The sequence below is a fragment of the Ornithorhynchus anatinus genome, chromosome 2, assembly GCF_004115215.2.
Source record: "Ornithorhynchus anatinus isolate Pmale09 chromosome 2, mOrnAna1.pri.v4, whole genome shotgun sequence".
Classification (NCBI taxonomy): Eukaryota; Metazoa; Chordata; class Mammalia; order Monotremata; family Ornithorhynchidae; genus Ornithorhynchus; species Ornithorhynchus anatinus.
This window is the reverse complement of record NC_041729.1, coordinates 21,202,089-21,222,388: the sequence shown is the minus strand read 5'-3', so window position 1 is coordinate 21,222,388 and position 20,300 is coordinate 21,202,089. Positions and strand designations below refer to the sequence as shown.

The 20,300-nt window shown below is 45.6% G+C and overlaps 1 protein-coding gene across 5 annotated transcripts in view; it reads right to left on the bottom strand.

The window, feature by feature from the left end:
• Positions 1 to 1,189: 1,189 nt before the first annotated feature.
• The window catches only part of MORC2 (MORC family CW-type zinc finger 2), a 48,600-nt gene continuing 29,489 nt past the window's right edge, over positions 1,190 to 20,300 (bottom strand). For all 5 annotated transcript variants that reach the window (XM_029054134.2, XM_039910555.1, XM_039910551.1 and 2 more), the window contains 21 exons: positions 19,005 to 19,113; positions 17,520 to 17,679; positions 17,306 to 17,417; positions 15,996 to 16,121; positions 15,311 to 15,390; positions 14,383 to 14,462; positions 12,770 to 12,855; positions 10,899 to 11,039; positions 8,868 to 9,022; positions 8,295 to 8,423; positions 7,523 to 7,628; positions 7,097 to 7,229; positions 6,801 to 6,875; positions 6,321 to 6,719; positions 5,323 to 5,463; positions 4,959 to 5,013; positions 4,357 to 4,498; positions 3,931 to 4,125; positions 3,743 to 3,836; positions 2,600 to 2,788; positions 1,190 to 2,084 (listed from right to left, as the gene is read on the bottom strand). In XM_029054134.2, the coding sequence (XP_028909967.1) occupies positions 2,016 to 2,084; positions 2,600 to 2,788; positions 3,743 to 3,836; positions 3,931 to 4,125; positions 4,357 to 4,498; positions 4,959 to 5,013; positions 5,323 to 5,463; positions 6,321 to 6,719; positions 6,801 to 6,875; positions 7,097 to 7,229; positions 7,523 to 7,628; positions 8,295 to 8,423; positions 8,868 to 9,022; positions 10,899 to 11,039; positions 12,770 to 12,855; positions 14,383 to 14,462; positions 15,311 to 15,390; positions 15,996 to 16,121; positions 17,306 to 17,417; positions 17,520 to 17,679; positions 19,005 to 19,113 (2,776 nt within the window). In that variant the 3' untranslated portion in view covers positions 1,190 to 2,015. The remainder of the gene's footprint in view (positions 2,085 to 2,599; positions 2,789 to 3,742; positions 3,837 to 3,930; positions 4,126 to 4,356; positions 4,499 to 4,958; positions 5,014 to 5,322; positions 5,464 to 6,320; positions 6,720 to 6,800; positions 6,876 to 7,096; positions 7,230 to 7,522; positions 7,629 to 8,294; positions 8,424 to 8,867; positions 9,023 to 10,898; positions 11,040 to 12,769; positions 12,856 to 14,382; positions 14,463 to 15,310; positions 15,391 to 15,995; positions 16,122 to 17,305; positions 17,418 to 17,519; positions 17,680 to 19,004; positions 19,114 to 20,300) is intronic.

Below are 20,300 nucleotides of genomic sequence, written 5' to 3'. Positions count from 1 at the left end.
AATTAATTTCCAGATATTCCCTTCCACTGAAGTTTGTGCAGATCTGCATTGCGCTGGCAGTATGCCAAAGAAAAAAGGCTCGAGAGTTTATTTTAAAGTTCCAATCTTCTGTTGTCCAGAGTAAAAGGATCTAGTTTTAAATGGACAGGAAAGCAGGTTGAAGCAGGTTCAAGGAAAAGCACATTCCATTTCAGAATAAAAACACTGGTCACCAATTTGCCTATTTCAAATCCTCCACAACCCTAAGATGCAGTTCTCCAGAAGACATCTTTCCCAGAGGTAGTTGTAGAAGTGGGTGTTTCTCCTCTTTAATGATCTTGTAAAGTTGTTGGCATTGACTGTTCTAATTAGAACTTTTTTTTCTAGCCTAAGAGGTGACCAGGAGACCCCTAACAGAGAATGCTAGTCACCAAGGTGTATTGATGGGTCCAGTTAAGTACCTGAGAACCTAGCTTTGCTATCACTCATTAATAACGAAAGTCAGAACTTTGAATTGCAAAAGGAGTGGAGCTTTAGGATTCCTTCCTTCCAGTAGTCAGCTCTAACAAGTAGATGGACCAATCTGGTCTCTGCAAGAACTATCATTTCTGTTCCAGGCTAGAGAAATTGAAGTGGGATGTGATGGATAGCACAGCCAATTTTCTGGTGGGACAAAAAAAAAAACAAAAACAAAAAAAACCCGCCAAATTTACTCAAAAATAACCCCCCCCCCAAATAGCTCCCAGGGCAACATGGGGACATAATGTAGTTTCTAAGCCTGCAACTCAGATGGTCTTTAGGCAACTGTGCCCATGGCCTTTTTGGGAAGTAAACTGGAGACAATCTCCATGCAGGTGCCAGTTTCAGATAAGCAGTGGGAGTACTACGCGTCCTGCAATAAATTCAGATCTTGCAAATCAAATCATTCAAGAAGTATAGAGCACAAGGAAGTGATTCTTCCACATGAAACAGATTTGAGGGTTCTTTCTGTAGCATTCATTTTGACCTGAAAGGCAATCCTTTAAATGAGGGAACAGAAAGCACCTAGATGACTTGTTTAAAAAAATAAATTAAAAAAAAAATCACAACTGTCCCAGGAGAGAAGCATAAAATGGGATGAAGCCATTTGGAAGTGAGCTGGATGCGGTGGTATTTGGTGAAGTGGCGAAAATGTCCTCAGCTAGGGAGGCAAGAAAGAGAGCCAGGGGAGCAGAGTTTAAAACAAGAGGCTCCTTTTATTTTTCGCTGGTCAAGGTGAGTTGCTGCCAAGGAAGACGTGGCAATCAGCCAAGGGAGGAGTAAGGCGATACGGCGACCCTGCTGTTCAACTCCTGCCCTCTGCTCCTTCTCATCCCTGTGTAAGCCAAGGATGCCGGTGGCGTTCTTATGCCCCACCTGAGAGTTTCCTAGCCTCAGCCCTTTGGGTCGAACAATTACAGATTAGACCCCCCAATCCACTTTCCCCTATATGCCAGCAGCTGTCCTATCTTAGCCCCCTTCTTTCCTTTAGCTAAAGAGAGGTCATGGCTGAAGAGGGCTCCTGGTGCATCAGATCACCTCCTCTTGCCATTTCCCCTTCCCTTCCCATCTGGCCTCATCCACACTGGCTTTAGGTGGTGATAGCAAGAGGGCACTGAATTTGTTTCCATCAAGAGGAAGCATGAATTAGGAAAATAAGTTGAGGTCTGACGCTCCAACATACCCATACACTATCTACCTGTACCTCCCGCTTCCCCCACAGAAGTCAACCTCCCCCTAACAGCAGGCACAGTGTCTTGTTTCTTTTAAAAAATAAATATTTATAAAGAAAGGGAAGAAGAGGTTCGAAGAACTACAATTTTAAAAACGCTTCTTCCAATAGCACAAGTGTCTTTGCATGTAAAACCACGAGACCAAGTTGTACACCAACACACCAACATAATACACAGCCCAATATCCGTCCTCCTGTGGGGCCGGGCCATTTGGCCGCTGAGGGCGGAGCTGGGGGACTCAGGGTGTAATGCCTTTCCACTTTAATCACTTCGGGGTGGAACGTTTCAGTCTCCCTTGGTGATCAGGTCTTCTATATATGCATCCAGTTCATCGTCTGTATTGATGTCTATGTCCTGGAATAAAGGGTACAAGAGGCAGGGTCAGACAGTAGGGGTGGGTGGGGGAGAAAGCCTAACTCCCCTCAGGCTTGCCTTAAAACCCCGCTGGGCTTCCAAGCTCGACTCACTGCTTGCCGGCTGGTCGCCCAATTCTTCTTCTCCGACTGTGCTCACTGCACTCGCACTTGTTATCCCAGGCACGGGCCTCTCTCCTGAGCCCTCAAGATTTCCAGCGCTGGGGCCTGTAAAACCTCCTCCCGGCCCATTTGGCTGAGGCTGAACAGGGTGGGCTTCGCCTCTGGCTCCCTGGATCTTAACATTCCTCTCAATTTGGGAAGAGGCTCCATTTTGCATCCTCAGCCCCCTTCGGCAAGCAACAGTGTGCCAACTGGGCAGTGACTTTCGGGGGAGAAAAAAGCTGAAAAGTCAAACTATTTCCCAATGCTGGGGCTCATGGACATGGCTTGTGAAGCTCAGGGCCTGAATAAGAAACCAAGATGGAAACCTGATTAGTTCAACAAGGGCCTCACCTCCTGAACTTTCTGCAACAGGGCCACAATATTAGTCCGCAGTTTCTGTAGTTTCTCCTCTGTTTCCTTGAGCTTTTTCTCTGAGAGGCGGAGGTTTTCCTCAGAGACTTTGGCCCGAGCGTCAGCACGTGTCTGGTAGGAATTGCACAAGTTCTGAAGACCCACTTCGTACTGCCTGAAATACTCCTTCTGTGCAGGGAGGAAAGCAAGTGACTCAGGAAAAAATAAACCAAGGGTAGCTATACTGGAATTGGCCACCTGCTACTATTTGACCCGTTTTTTCACAGGTGAGGAAACTGAAGGCCAGAGAAGTTAAGTGACCTGCCCAACATTACACAGCGGGCAAGTGGTGGGGCCCAAATTCTAGGCCCATGCTTTCTTTCCACTAGACCAAGCGGGTTCTCAAAGCAGAGCTTTTCCCACACTATTTCTGATGAGACAAATTTTAGAAATCAACAACTCTTGTTTTTTCTCAATAACTCTAGATTCTAAGGTCTTTTTTGCTGTATGCTTTGGACAACACCTTCCTTAACTGCACCCTGCTGCTTGGTATGTGTCAGCTTGCATCTTAAATCTAATATGGTACATCTAAAATTCAAAATGGATGAGTTGGCAACCCCAGTCAGAACTTGTGCCCAGGGCCATGGCACCCTGCTGGTTCTCTCAGGTGGGGTCAGGTCTTTGCCAAGTATTTACCAATCAGGCCAAGACAAAGACGGCCACGCCGTAAGCATCTTTCCCCATCCAAGTCCAAAGCTTTAAACTCACTCTCCTCTTGCAGACCAGTATGTCAAATGATCTGACCAACACTGTGAAGGAAGAGGAGTAGGGAAGAAGAGAAGCAACTGGGGGTGGATTTTATTACTATTGTTTTTGTCTGTCTCCCCCGATTAGACTGTAAACCCGTCATGGGGCAGGGACTGTCTCTATCTGTTGCCGATTTGTACATTCCAAGCGCTTAGTACAGTGCTGTGCACATAGTAAGCACTCAATAAATACTATTGAATGAATGAATGAATGAATGAATGAATGAATGAAAAGAAAAGAAAAAGGAATCTCTCCTGGAGCCGGGTTGGTGGTTTGGTGATCATCAACTCAAATGCCAGGAAGGCAAAGGGAAATGAAATGACAGATCTGACTCACCAGAGGAAAGGCCATCAGCTCTTCTGAACCCATTGAACTCAGCTCCTTCTTGGACACTGGAAAATTTGGAGGCAGGAAATACCGCAAACAATTCCTACCAGACAGAAGAGACAAAACCAGATCTTGGAGAGTTGGATGGAAGGAAAAAGCCCAACATCATCCAGTGACAAGCAAACAGAAACACCCACCGAAGCACCTGGACGAGCAGGTCAACAGTCTCGTGGCTGCTGTTGGGTGCTGTGGTGTCTGGCTCGATGGGAACACAGTCTGAGGTTGAGGGTTCTGCTGTCACCACCTCTTCCTCTTCCTGGTGTGTGTCTGGACTCTGATATTCTGGGGACGGGGGCTTCATCAATCTCACATCCTCGCTGCCTTTATCCACCCTGTCAGGGGCAATGCAGAGCAAAGCATCCCAGAGCTAGTTCTCTTTCCATCTCTTAGGGAACTAATGGAGTGCACTGAGCGCCTCCCACCCAACCGCAGGCTGCCTCCCCCACAACAGATCCGACTTGGCAAGAATTCTACCCACCCCCCCACCCCCCTTCACCTGGAATTCTTCCATCGACAGAATACTGTTCCCTCCCCCAGCCCCGCCTTAAATAAGGCTGCGTTACCAACGGTCTCTTGGCGTAGTGTCTGTGGGCACGTAATCAAATTTCACCTTCCACCGCACAGCATGCTTGCCCACATCCACTGCAGTCACACGGCCAGTGTACCACTCTTTGTTTACTCGCACCTCCACGTGCAGCCCCTTATCTGCATTTTGACCAGGGGATAGGAGAGAGAGGGTCATCACTGAGAGGAATGTTCACTCCAATCACCATCAGATGGCTTTCATGGGAGGAGTCATTCAGGAATGCTAAGTACACAGTTCCTACTTTATGATCTCATTTTTACTCCCAAAATTGAAGCAGGGACAAGGCTACCCATCTCTGTTCTGTTTCCCCAGGAGTACAGGAACAGTACAAGCTCAGACATGAGGACTAGTGTCTTTCAATAGATCATGCCAAATAGCAGCTGCTAAAATTAAGTCTCTGGGCAAATGTCCTTCAAAACTTGATTGGGAATAAAACTAGATGCCATTCTTCCTAACGATAGCAGGCCTGGCATTGGCTCCAAAGCTTGTGTAATCAGTCTCTCTGTTAAGCATTACCATCATACTACCTGCCTCCTGCGGGATGGGATTCAGAAACAAAATTTCACTTCATTTCCTTACCTTTCTGGGCTCTTTTTTGGTCTGCCAGTTCCTCTTCTCCAGGACTATCTGTGAGCTACAAGCAGAATACAGTTCATCCAGCACTATCCTGAGACAGGCATGACTCCAAATCAATGATCCCAAGTCTTGAAAGCTGCACCCAAGCAGGGGGAGGCTGATGATGGAAGGGACAATCTAGTGTGTGGCCATTATGGCCAAGAACACATTTCAATTCCCCTCCCCACTTTTTTAATCAAAAGGACTAAACAAGGAAATAACATTTTTATGTGAACTCTTCTTCAAGACCTCCATTTTGGGGGAGGGGGCCCCAAACTGGGCAGCGTGAAAGGGAAGAAGCTAGAGGAAGAATGTGAAGTGGCCTCACCTCCACTACTACCTCACTCGAGTCCTTCTTTTCTTCTTTGACCACAAACTTGCCCCGTTTCAGCTTCTCTTTCCTCTGCTCCACTTCCTCTTCATTCCCATCCTCCATCAAGTTGATGGTTCTCTTTCGGGCGGCAGGTGTCTATAGAGGTAGAAGAATGGTTCTAAAATAGGTCCCAGGCAACAGATCTTGAGAGTGGAATTGCTAAATGCATGAGACTTTTCAGGTTGCCAAGAGAAACTGTTTATCAGAATCCTCCTGCCACATACATGGGGCCTCAGCCACCAGATTCTGACACTGGTAACTATGACCCCATGCCTAGTGAGGCAATAAGCCAACCAGATACTCTCACTTCCAAAGAGACTGAATGATTTCCAGTTGGAAAATATTCAGGAGTCATTGCGGGCAAGGAATGTTTCTATCAACTCTGCTGTACTGCACTCTCCCAAGTGCTTAGTACAGTGCTCTTCATACACAGTAAGTGCTCTCAATAAATACCATTAATAAGTCAGGCTGAAAAAGGCCAAGAGAGTCAGACTGTGACTCCTACATATACTCATTTTTGCTCAATATCCTCACTCAATCACACATTACCTATTTTCCACTCACTGAGCAAAAGACATATAGGAAAACAGCTGGCTCAGTGGAAAGAGCATGGGCTTGGAAGTCAGAGGTCGGGGGTTCTAAATCCCAGCTCTGCCACTTGTCAGCTGTGTGACCTTGGGCAAGCCACTTAACTTCTCTGTGCCTCAGTTACCTCATCTGGAAAATGGGGATGAAGACTGTGAGCCCCACGTGGGACAACCTGATTACCTTGTATGTACCCCAGCGCTTAGAACAGAGCTTGGCGCATAGTAAGCGCTTTAACACCAACAGTATTACTATCATCACTGAGAGCTAAGGAAGGTTTACTATTTTGGGATTGACAGATTAATTTTATTTTTTGGGGGGGGAGTAGGGAGACTGGGAAGGGATAGGAATAGTGGAGAACTGCTCACCTGATGGGTAGGTTTACTGGGATGGTCTGGCTTCTTTAGCCCAGATGACTTCACGGTTTTGGGGCTGGGAGCCTCGCGGGAGCTTTTAGAATTCGCCATGGGCGGGGGCGATGACTGCCCCACAGAGGCTGTTCTATTGGCTGCTTTGGTGACCGTACTAGATGATTTTCTGGGAGGTCCTGCCGATTGATGTGTCTTGGAAGTGCTGGCTTCTTCCCGAGGCACCCCACCACTCAGCTTGGGGGAGCTCAACGCTGGCCGGCAGATCACAGCCTTCTTTGACTGGCCAGTTGGTTTTGGAGCTGGGGGTGCTGGGGGTGGTCTGCTAGGAGCATTTTTAATCACAGCAGGTAAGGGGGGTGATCGTGGGCGTTGGGGTCGGTGCAGAGTCTGGGACTCCTGCAAGAGACCACGACAGAAAGGGTTAGAGAGCTCACACCACAGTGTGGGTGAGGACAGCCTTATTCCCCTTGGACTTACCTCCGCTGTAGGTTTAGTGCTCACTTCTAGAGGCAATTTCTTCACGTCGGCTACGGATCGGATGGGTGTGGTCTTCTGCAGTGAGAAGAACAATCAGGGAAGACATCTTTTGTCTCTGTAATACCAAACTCAGAATTCTAAGGTTCCTTCTCCCTAGGTACGGCTCTAACCCCTAGCTCCTTGTGGACAAGAAATTTGTCTATCAACTCTATTGTAGTGTACTCTCCTAAGCGCTTTGAAAAATGCTCTGCATGGAGCAGGTGCTCAATAAATACCACTGATTGGGTTCTACTCACCTGCAGTGCTTCCAGTTTCTCCTGTTGTTGGCGGATCCGCTCAGTCAACAGCTTCTCCTTCTCTTCTTGTGTCTTCATGTCTTTCTTCAAGGTTCCTAATGGGACCTTCTGCTTTTGTTCTGAAGCATCACATCTGTGCAAACAGGACAGGAGAGAGACCACAATAATCTAGGGGTCAACCAGGGTCACTCCCAACTTTAGCTCTGCTCATCGACAAAACCTTCATTAACCAAACATCCGATTTCTCATGCATGGACACACACATACACATCCCCCCCTCAGATACACCCTTTTACTTATCGTAAGAAATTCTCCCTTATGGGATGGTAGCTGTTTGGAACATGAAGGAAAGAGTCTATCCTGGGAAGGATTCCCAATACCCTAATTCTTCAATCCATTCTCCTGCAGGGAAGCTGAAATACTCACTTGTCCTGTTCAGGATCAGGGTTCATAGCGCAAACCCAGGAGTCTGGATAGTCCTTCTCCACTGAACTCAGCTGGAAGGGGAGGGTCCGCCACTTCAAGCACAGGTCTGCCGCACAGAACACACCCCTCAGAGAGCTTGGAGTCCCCAGCCCCCTAGCCCAGACTGCCCACCTCACGGTTCAGAGAAACATAAGAAGTTTGTTGTTTCTAGCAAAATCCTTGGGTAGCATGCTTTGTAAACTCTGTTCTCCAGGGAAAACCTTTAGGATCCCTGTTTTTTTGGCGTGTTTTTGGCTAAACAGAAATGCCTCACTTCTAGCCTAGTGGAAAAGTTCATGCCTAATTTCCCCCAGCAGCACCCTTGCTCAGCCACCCACTTACTATTGTCTAAAGGCTTTTGATCTGACAAGAGTCCAGTGAATCCCGGAGAAATGCTTGAGAAAGTGTCAGCTGACTGGCCCCCCTCCCTCCCTGAAGTCTATGGCAGCTGGGCCAGGATTTGGGGAGGGGCAAGCCTAGGATGGGAGAGCTAATATATGCATATACTTTTGCCAGGGCCCATTTGACTCCTCTGAGGTTTCATCAGACTGAAACTGTGCTGCACTAATCTCTTTCTCCTTAGGTGCCGGATCCCTGGTCCTCACAGAGATTCAGGCCTACGGGCCAAAGGTTACAGAGAGGGAGAGTAGGAAGCCATGGTTCTCTGCCAATACCCACTCTAGTCAGCCATCTTTGCCCAGTCCAACTCTCCTTTTTGGCAGTCCATACTTACCACACTGAATTGTGGTGGGAATTTCCATCGCCCTTCTGCGCTTATAACGCAACTCACTAGATGGAGGCTGGTTCCAGTTTGCAGAGAGGTAGCCAAATTCATCCCAAAACTTGATTATTCCCCGCTGGGCTGAAAAGTAGCCAATTAACAGACAATTATTAGCCACAGAAAAGAACCTTTAACTTAGCACATGCACAGCAGGTTTTCACTTCTCTTCCTCCAATCCTTTAATGAGAAGTGGTGTGGCCCAGTGAATACAGCACAAGCCTTGGTGTCAGAAAGACCTGAGTTCTAATCCTGGCTCCGCCACCTGTCTGCTCTGTGACCTTGAAGTCGCTTAACTTCTTTTTGTCTCAGTTACCTTGTCTGTAAAATGGGGATTAATACTGTGAGCCCCATGTGGGTCAAGGACTGTGACCAACCTGATCAGCTTGCATCTGCACCAGCGCTTAGTACAGTGCCAGGCACCGAGTTAAGCGTTTAACAAATACCATAAAAATAGAAAACCAAAAAAAACCCCTACTGCCTCAGAGACCGTCAATCTATGGGGAGGAAAGGAGGAGGCCGCCTTACCAATGGCAACATCCTTCCAGTACTGAGCCAGGTGCTCTCCCATTGCCTTCAGCAAGTGTCGATATTCCTTGGCATCTGCAAAGTCCTGCTTATTGTGTGTAGGCTCCAAGACCAGGTAGGGGACATCCACCACTCCTACGACTCCACCACAAGCCCTGCAAGGACCAATACAAACACCTGTTATCCTCCCACCCATCAACATGGATGGGTCAGGAACACACACCTATGCTACCAGATTCTATCAAATGCTCTCCCCATGTTGAAAGTGAAAAATTCATGAAGCTACATAAAGGTCTCAGTTGTCATTTTGACTTTTGAGAAAGGTGAAGAAAGGAAGAAATTGGAATGGAAAGAAAGTTACAGGGGTGGGGGCCGTGTCCTACTAGCAAGGGGCAAGAAGTGGAGCCGACAGTGGCTAGCTCACAGGGGTGATGGCTCAGTGGAGTGGGCCCCTACCACTCAATCAATTATATTTATTGAGCGCTTACTATGTTCCAAGTACTGTACTAAATGCTTGGGAGAGTACATGTAACAATGTATCAGACACATTCCCTGACCACAGTGAGTTATTCTGTCCCACTTACACTGACTGATTACTCTTCAGGTAACCCTCAACCCCACAACATCTTATCTGCCTCATGTAGTTTTTCTACTGCTCCTTTTTTTTTCTTTTTTTCTTTTTTTTTAAAAGACAGAAACACGACACTGTCTTGTGCAAAAGGCAATGCATGCATGTCCAGAGCAAGTGAGAATTCCTTTTCCAATGCCTGGGCCTCATCCTGGCACTTCCTTCCAGAGCCTCACTCCAATGAATGCTAGGAACGCTGTTTTAAACTCCAAAGAGACATTATTTGCAAAAAGCAATTCTCTCCAAGTACCACGGATACAATTCAGCTCACATTGCTACGCTCTTCAGGTGCTGAATTTTTCTTCCTTGAAGCTGCATCCTCATGTGCTTTCCTAACTGCACATAACACTAAAATTCCCAGTTATAACGATCTTCTCTAAGCTCTCTTTTGAAACAGCACTATTGTATCCTTACAATGCTCTCTCCCTGACTTTGTGATAATGCTGCTAAATATCCCTTGGATTAAACACGTCCCTTTCTCTCTGGTCAATCAGCCAATCATTGGTATTTACTGAACACTCAATGTGTAAGAGAGCACTGGTCCTACCCCCTTGAAAAATACAAGCAACCGATGGTATTTATTGAGGGCTTCCTGGACGCAAGGCACTGAACCAATCTCTTGGGAGAGTATAAAGCAGTTGGTAGATACAACTCCTGCCCTCAGGGGGTTCACAGTCTGAAGGCCTGCATCACCTGCTGGGGCTATTAGGTCCGTTATGGCAGCAGTGCCCTGTTTAGTAGCGACACTGCATGTTGTGGGGTTTTCGGTGTGCTCAGGCCCTGAACAGGGCTTTCTAATTTCTCCCACACCAGCCCCCAGCTCAGGACTGATAATTAGTTCCAAACAGAGAAAACTATGGCAGCCGGGCCACATGTTGTTGACCCCTGCATTAGATGATGACAGTTCTCTTGGTCTGTTAGCACAAGGTTGTCATTTTGCTGAATAGTACATAAAGGTAACTGAAAATTAGGTGCACAAAAACCCACTTCCTGAACATATTAGTTACTTGAACATTTAACCTTATTTAATATCTTTTTTTATCAAGTTAAAAAACATACTTGGATTATTTTGGTCAATTGGGAGCACATCAATGCACTTAATACTATTTTCTAGGGGAAAATCATGCTTCACCTAGCATTAATTCATTTAAGACTCAATTTTCCTGGAACAATTCAGAGTGTCACTCAGGGTCTAGCTAAATACACAAAAATAAGGATATACAAACTACAAGGCAGGTCTCTTTTGTAGTCACCCAAGGGTAAAAAAGACAACTTCCTTGGTTACAGAATGCCTGGATCTTATGGACAATCCTTCACCTAGTGCCCTACCCGTCTTGGATAAGCATCAATACTGAGCAAGAGTGCCCGGATCCAAAGGACTCTGCTGTCTGAAGGATACTCACATGCCTCCTTCCAGCTGTGGGCCAACCTTTTCATACATTTTAATCAGACGACTACAATTGTAAACAAACATGCCATCCAAATCCCGTTGCTCAATATTCACCCCAAAGATGAAGTTTAATTCTTTGGGCTCCTTCAAGGCCCTGGAAACAGAGAAGGGAACGGATTAGAACAGCTTTCCACTTTAGCACATGCCTAGGACTTGGAGGAAAAAAAAAGTGTTAGTTTTACAGAGAATTTAAACAGCTCTCCAAATTTAATCAGCTCTCCGTTTACTCTATAAAACCAACAATTGGTAAAAACCCACCCCACCAACCCAAATTCATAGATCCCAACTTTTCCCATTTTCAAAACTCTGTTAAAAAATCTCACCATCTCCAAGAAAACCTCTCAGGTTAATTCACAACATCAAAGTTTCATCAGCCCAGCACAGCACTGTACTAAGCACTCGGAACAGAATATAACAAAGTTGGGATACTCATTCCTTAGCTTATCACTTATGTATTTTACTCCCAAGTTCAGCATTCGTATGTATATGTATATTTTCATTTGCTTATATATTTACTGGTATATTCATTTTCTGTTCAACAGATTCATCTGATATGTTCATCCTCTTTCCTGCTTTATCTTTTCTATCTCCTCTTTTCACTAGCTGTAAATGATTTTTGTTGTCTCTCCTGTTAAACTGTTAGCTTCTCGGGGGCAGGGAAAGTGTTTTTTTTTGCTACTGTTGGTTTTCCCAAGTACTTAGTATAGTGCCTAGACCACAATAGGTGCTTAATAAATACCACTGATGGATCAATTCACCATCACTGGCATCTTCTTAGAGTATAGACAGCTATGTATACACTGGTATATATGTAGTTTCCCAAGTGCTTTGTACGGTACTCTACAAACAGTAAGCACCCAATAAATACTGATGGTTGATAGGTGTGTGTGTGTATTAAGCCCTATGAGATTCAGTTTTGTTCATTTAGAGAAGATTAATATAAAGAGAGAGGGGAAAGAGGGTCGTATAGCAATCCAGGTGAGCAGCTTTCCAGAAAGACACTTGCCTTTTTATTTCCTGAATCAACCTTGTCTGATGGCATGCCAAAATGTTGGCATTCAAGGAATGGTCCCAGAGTACTGCAGAATCACAGCACCGTGCATAGTGACGGCACTGGATAAGTATTTAACTACCCAAGGCCCAGGAATGATAACTTTTGAGGTGGATTTCCTTATTCCCAAGCTTCTCATCTTTTCTGAACATCCCTCGACATCTTCACTTCCTCATTTGGCCTTGGGGGTGCCTAGGATCCCAAGCTACTCTGGCCTCTGACCCAGCCTGACACTCACCTTACTCAGTAGGCCTTTCTCCTTCTCCCTGACCCAGTTTGTCTTCTCAGTTGCTTTTTCTGTTGGCTCTGGTCTCACACAGCTGCCATCCCAGCCTTGCCTCTCATATGATGACCACTCCCAGTCTACTTCTGGCCCTGATTTGGCTCTCTACCACCCAGCTGGCTCAGTGGGGCACATTCCACCCTATCCTTTTCCCTTCCCTCCATCTGCTGCTGACTCAATTGTACTTGAGAGGGTGGGAAGAGGAAGTATTACTTGCATAATCATAAACAAGTTTTACTGAACACCTAAATTATTTAACACAGTACTACATTCCTGATGTCCACAATCTTTATAACTGACTTTCCTTGGAAAGAGAGTAAGATGAGGTTGGAAATGCTTCCACTATTTATTGCTATTGAGCTATTTGAATATTTTTGCACTTACCTTTCCTCTCTTCCATGAGGTGATTCAAAAAGGGATGCAACTTAAAAAGACACCTCAGTCGACACTTAAGTAACTCAAACCATATCCCAAGAGTCCATGGACTCACCGTTGTTTGGCTTCCTTAATTCGCTTCTTAACATCTGCTTCTCTGCGTAGAGTAATGGCTGAGTTCTGGGCTTGCCGTAAAGTCACCTAAAACGTTTAAAGAATTTCATGGTGAGGTGAGGCACTTCATCTCAACCGCGAATGTACCCACATATAAAGGTCTTCCTTCCCAGCGGACTTAACTTGCACTCACATAAAAACATCACATCCCTTTCCATTGGAATACAGCTGTACCCCACGACATGGCCATGATGTATTTCTCCACACTGTGGATGATTATTATGAATGGCAGTATCGTGGGGTAGGTTTTCCCACAGACTTACATGCAATTTGTTAAGTTCCGCTCCAGAACCAGCCCCGACATGATGCCCGGGCCCTACAGGTAAGTAAAAATTACACTGTAAATCCCTCCCCACCACCCCTTCCCTTCCCTGCTTAGTGGGGTTTTCTTACCCCCAAGGACCCCAAATACAGCCCTCTTCTCCCCCGTCTCCCCACTCCCACACTCCAGTGTTTTCTTCCCCAACCCTGTCTATACCAATGGCTGCTTCTGCTGGCACAGTTGACTCTATTCTGTTGCCCCTCCCACCTTCAGTCCCAGCCAGAATAAGAAAGGAGAGAGGAGAAACAGGTGGTGAGGATGGTGGCTTGCACAGATACCCCTAATATATTAACAGCTGTTGTCTCCATCTTGCTTTAGACTGTCTCTGCTGGGGCAGGGGGGATACAGTGACAAATGGGAAGAGGAAGAAGTGGAGTGGGGACAGCAGGGTTGTGCTCTATGGGATGCATTCACAGTGAGAGAGGGCCTGTGCTAGTTTACACTACTGGAATCGGAGTGTGGGGAAAAGCACAATCTGGCCCTGTTTGCAGGCCACTTTTTGTGGCATCCACGGCTTGAAGTGGGTTGCAGTTAATGGCACAGAGCACATCTCTGCTTACAAAAATACTGGAGTGTGGGGATGAGGGAAAAAGAAGGGAAGGGCAAAGTTCAGGTTGCAGGGGACAGAAAAACTGCTCAAAATGGGACAGAGCAGGAATAAAGGGAATGACTTCCCTCCAGGAATTGGGACATAACTTTAGGGGTAGGGGCCTGTAAGCAAATGGTGCGGTGCATCTTTGGGGTGTGCCTGCATTAATTCTCACTGGGGATAAACTCAAAAACTGCCTGCCTGGGACTTTCAACAAGGTTCAGTGATGAAGACGTCTAGAACTGAAATTAACATCTAATCAAGCAGGCTGAGGACATTCTTTGCCTAGAGCTCCGATTCTAATTAGAATGTCATTAGAAACCACCGCCTGTTCCACAGTGCAGCACTAGAGCAATGGTTTACTCAGGACCTAGACCCTTCTCCCACCACTGTGCCCGCGGATCTGATACACTGACACTCGCGATATCCTCGGCCCCTCCCAAGGGGAGAGAAGCAGCCAATGGTATTTACTGAACACATACTCTGTGCTGAGTACTGCACTAAATACATGAGAGAGTACAAGAAAGATAGCAGCCGAGATCCCTGTTCTCAAGGATATTACAATCTAGTGGACTGTAACTCTGGGAAGCAGAACAACCTCACCCCAAAAGTAACATACATCAACCAGACAGAGAAGTCTCACCCTGGAGTCACGTGTGAGATCTCCTAGGCGCAGCTCCAGAGCTCGAGCTTTGCTCTCAGCCTCTCGAGCTTTTTCCTCCGCTATAATGCAGACAACAGAACAATAAGGGCAATGAAAGGATATGAACCTCAGGTGGCTTGGAGGAGTAATGGGCACCCATGGGTCCAGAAGGCCAAAAGGTACTTTACTGGGAGCCCTATTGCCATGAATCCCCCGCTGCTCATGGATGGGAGCCTGCCGACTGAAGGGCTCAAACTATAGCAAAACAGTTTTGGGAGTTGGGGCTAACATCTGGAGAGAAAAACATCCCAGTTGGCGGGTGGAGAGGGTCAAAAAGTAAAATCTGGAGTTTAGATAAAAACCCAAACAAAACTGGCTAAGTGAGGTGAAGCCCCGGGGAATACAAGGCAAACAGGAGCTATTTATTCCTAAATCACATATAGTCTTCTGGCCAAAGAAAAGATTCTGTCTCAAGTAAAATACCAGCTAGAGACAGCGGAATTCTTGTCGAACAGCTCTGAATTAGCATTAACCAGAACCTGAGGGATAGCCACCCTAGCAAAGAGGTAAGCGTACCCTTGTCATTGAGGCAGATAAAAGAAAGAAGCTGCGTGGACACCAGAGGGAAAGGATACAATTCCAGGGAAAAGGACAGAGGCAAGAAGTCCAAGTGAAGGAGTTCAAGGGACAAAGAATTGTAATTCCATCTGGAAAGGGTGGCTTAAAGTTCAAGAGTGATAGGGAAGGGAAGGACTGTAGAGCAAGATTCCAGGTAATGGAGCTGGAGTCTGAATGACTGCATGATCAGCTCATCGACACACTTAGAATTTGGGGAAGAGAATAGCTCTATTGGGTCCCAGATCAGTGACTGGTGGGCCCTCCTCCAGGGCCCCCCGTACTCCACCCTCTCCAGATAAGTGGGCCTTACCTATCCGAGCCACATGCTCTGCTTTCTTCACCTCTTGCTCTGCACGGGTTTTGAAGCGGTTTGAGGTATATTTGTACATCCTAGGGGAAACACATAAGTTGAGGGCAGGACTCTTAGGCAGCATGAGCACAGGGCAGATAACCAGACAGCTGGAAAGTTTCAAATATGCTCCTCACACCCGTACCAGAGAAATTTAAGAACCGACCAGTACCCGTTTCCTTTTAATTTTTAGGAAAATCCTCTTTCTCAGGATGAAAGGCCAATCCAGCATCTTATTTATGTTTTCTTCCTGTTTCATTCCTTTACTTCAGTTCTGCTCCCAACAGGTCAGTTTTTACACACAGCAAGAGATGAATGACCCATTGGGTGGCATTAATCTCAAAGCCCAAATACACACCAGTAAAACTTCAGACAACACTCTGCCCCTTCAGTAGGTACCCAAACATAACTCTGACCTAAAATGCTCACAAATTAAGGTCACTTATCTCCCTGAATTTCTGGATAGGATATGATTGTGACTGTAAGCCCCATGTGGGGCAGGGACTGTGCCCAACCCGATTTACTTGTATCCATTCGAGGATTTACTAGTGCCTGGCACATAGTAAGCTCTTAGCAAATACTATTATTATCATTATATGCTCTCCACCCATCTCCGCAATCTCCCCACTGCAATTTGAACTCCTACCTGGGCTTGTACAAGCAGCAGGAAAGCCTCTTGGTTTGCACTTTGTGGCCATGAATGAAGATCCTCATTCTAGGGTCAATGTAAAGAACAGCAGCATAGGCCCGGAATGAGCGCCGCTCTGGTTTTCTAGAAAGAGATTGAGGAAAATAAGGTTCAGCCGCCTATTCTCTCTCTATCCATTAGATGACTCTCACAGATCAACTGCCTTGTCCTGCTACCTCCCAAGGAATTTCATTCCTCACTTTTCAGCCCTTTTATGCTTTTTTATCATACCAGTAGAAAGTCCTGGCAACCAGAGTAGAATATTATACTCAAATGCTTTATTCCCGGGAAAAAAGTACAGGAATTCCTTATTAATACAGACCACTGGATGGAGCTCCTTATATTTTACTTACTTACAAACACATACATGACTCCTGAATTCTAGAATTCGAGAAAACCCACCTAACCACCCTCCCACTTAGTTCTCATTATCTCTGCTGAAGCTGTCTCCTTCTGCCCTTGCACTTTATTAAGACCATCTTCTTCTCAAACTTTTCTGACTTCTCCTCTAATTTCCTCTCTTCATCCTTTCTTTTCTAGTGTTCTCTTTATTCTCCACTTTGACTGTTCTTGGAGTCCTAGTCTATGGATTTCTTCTTGTTCTCTTATTTATCCTTTCCCCTTCCTCCTGTTTACTTCCCTGCTCCTCCTATCCCTTCTGTTCTCCCTCTCCTTGCCTTCTTTTGGTGCTAATGTATTTTTTTTCTTAATGCTTTTCCCTCTTACTTTATTTCCTTTATTACAGAGGCCTTTGCCACATCCTCACTCCTCACCCCGCTGACCAGCCCCAGTCCTTTTTCCTGCTCTGCTCCAGAGAAGAACTAACATGGATCCTGCATTTCCCAGGCTCTTGGGGGTGCGGAATCAAGATGTTGGCCAGGGCTTTCTCCAGTCATGCAGTACCATAACCTCCTCTTTCCTACTCTCCCAATCCCAGGAACTCAGGAAATGCTGGGACAAGAACAGGAAATGGAGAGTGGATTCACAGTGACTAGTAACAACAAAACTCAAAGCAAGGAAAGGACACACCCCCACTCCCCTGCTTTCCTTTCTTCTCCAAAGAGACCCAGGCCCTGCCCTTAATGTCAAGATAAGAGCCCCAAGCACCTGCCTCCACTTGATTTATTTCTTATACTTTCTTCCAAGAGCCTGGAGTTACGATTTTCCTCTTGGTAGCCACTCCCTTGCCATTTTGAAGTAGTCCAATATCTGGGCCCTTCCTTATCATACAACCCCCATCCTTTCCTTTCTCTGCAATCCCCACTTACGTGCCCTCTGGGGAAGTCTCTGCCATGCGAATGTCCCGAGGATCGGAGGTGATGTCCAACTCAGGTTCCCCATTATCCATCAGCTTGAGGTTAAAGACAATAACCAGTGTTCCTGTGGAAAGCAAGAAACGAAATTCATTCCCTCAATTTGCTGCAAATGCCTCCCTTGCTGCCCTCATCCTCAACTCTGCTCGGGGCCCATGGCTGTATTTACCTTTATCTCCAGGGATCTTCTTAAATTGCTCCATCACTTCAAACTCTGATTTGAAGGGAGAATACTTATAAATGAGCTCAGTTTCGATGGCAAACTTCTCCATGTTGTCTGTGATGGGCTCCCGGTTGCGAGCATTCCAGGTGGGTAGTGGGACGATCACCTTAAGGGATCAGTGAGACAACACCCCCCGTTAGCAGTTGGACTAGCAGGGTGAAGGCATAGGGTGGGAGAGGAAAAGGAAATTGGACATCTAAGTCCCAGTCAGGGCCATCAGAATGGGGTAAAAATCATGCCTTCATTGACAGCAAAAGGATGAGGAACATTCCGTTTTTACATCAGGTCTCAGAAGCCCATTCCAAAGAGAAAGGAAGCCTTCATCAGTAAATGTAGCTCAGAAAAACTGTTTTGGGGATCTAAGGTGGTTCTTTTCAAATAGTTAAAGGTTTGAATTTATTCTCTGGTCAACACTACAATGAAACTTAGTTCCAAAAGATATCTCTAGCCTAAGAAATGAAATAGGCACAGAAGCATTATTTTAAATTTTGATTCCAGTTAAAACACAATTTTAAAAAAAACAACTTGAAATTACCCATTTACTCTGAGGTTTTGATCCAAAAGCAATACAGGGATTTATATGGTTTTCTTCTGCTTTCAAATCTGCATATACCAAATGCTTGCTTGACTTTACACACCTCAGGCACTTTCCAAGACACCTGATGGTAGAAGCTGTTTTGAAAACATGGCGGAGGCATTTCCCACTGAAATTGTGTTATTTTCCCCATGAGACTTAAATTGTTCACTTTCAGACTAAAGAGCGAACCCACTGGTTCAAATTCCACCACAGTTAAACCAGAGCAGAACTGAAGCCAAGAACGTAACTTGGTTCAGCTTCCTGGTGCTAAATACTGACGTCATAACTACAATGACTTCACTACAGAGTGATTCAGAGGAGAGGAGATATTTCTGAGGAATAAGGAAAGTTCAAAACAGAATCCCATCTTCTCTAATTAGTTAGCCAATGAGGAGGCCAGGGTGAAGAACCCTTATCGGTGAGTCCTGGCCATCCTGAAAAAGAGCAAGGAGGACCACTTAAGTTGGTTCCTTTTCCCCACTGTCAATGGACAGCAAATACCCCTGATGCCAGAGGCTCTTAAAACAGTTGCCCTCTCCACAGTGTCATCATGCCACCCACACGGTTGACCATCTCCAGAACCCATTTTGTAGTAATAACAACTTGGGCCCCCCCTTTTCTAAAGCAATCTAGGGATAGCGTGTTTGAAGTGACTGTCTTAAAATGCCCTCTTAAATTAAGATGCACACTAGAAATGAAAATACCAAATAAGCCAAGTGATGCTGTATGTATTCTGCCTTTCTGTATTTGCACAAATGACCACTGCAAGCTATCTACCAAAATTTTTTAGTACTGCATCTAGCAGGAAGAGGGGTTTGGACTAACCCAAAGAATACAGGTCTCAGATTACATACCTCATCAATACCTTCCTCTTCATGAAACGTACGAGACAAGAAGAGACAGGTCATGGTGTTATCTTTCTTCGTAAAGAGAATGAAATCCTTCCCAATCCTCATAGATCCCCTGAAGGTGACATTATAAAGATGGCTTCACAGGCAATTCATTTTCAAAAATACCTCTTTTCATGATGACAAATAAATAAATTCAAACAAACGACCAAGGAATCTCTCGCAAATCATTTCCAAGCCCGTAGGTACTTATCTGTGTCCCACATCTCCTCTTTCATTTTCAAGCACGTTTATTATCCTCTTTATTATCCTCTTTATTTAATTTGTCCTTATAGTGTTGACCACATATACCCAAATCAGTGATATACCAAATATGTTACTCTTCCAGGTCCACCTTGTCAATGTCACTGCCCAAGAGGCAGTAATGCCTTTCTTCAAACAGTACGCTGTGTTTCATCATCACCATGCTTGGGCTTTGCCATCAGGCAAAGTGTGCTCATGGAATAAAAAGCTCCACATTCACTTTCACTGGACCTCATCCATAATAGCCACATCTGATATCAATCACTTTCTGGTTCTTACATCCTAGCAGCATTTAGAAGTGTTCATGAATTTAGTTGGCAGGATAAGTGAAGTTACATTTTTAGTTACAGCCAGCTTCAGGAAAACCATCTTATAAGAGTGACAGGGATGATGTTTTTGTGTGGTTCTAATCAAAAGCCATTTTAATTCTGGTGTTGCCCTAGCGTTCCAAGGGTGGATGGAGGGGAAATTTGGCTAATCCGCCTGTTGTGGGTTGGTACATCACTTCCCTTTCTGTTACATGATTTACCCTTTTAAAGTCCTCAACCCATCCATTCGGCAACAGAGAATGGATGGGGTTCAGATCTCAATGGAGTTAATAATAATTACGGAATTTAAGTCCTTACTATGTGCCAGGCACTGTACTAAATACTAATACAAGCAAATTGGGTTGGACACAGTCGCTGTCAGATGTGGGGCTCACGATCTTAAGCCCATTTTACAGATGAGGGAAATGAGGCCCAGAGAAGTGAGGTGACTTGCCCAAGGTCACACACCATATGAGTGGCGGAGCTGGGATTTGAACCCATGACCTTCTAACTCCCAGGCCTGAGGTCTATCCACTACACCATGCTGCTTCTCAACACATCGGTTGTAGCTGCTTGGAGTTTTCAGCAGGCAAGGGTCTTCCCTGTCCTTCGGCTTATCTATAGACTGTTAGCTCGTTGTGGGCAAGAACATATCTACAGAAGCAGCATGGCCTAGTGGAAAGAGCACGGG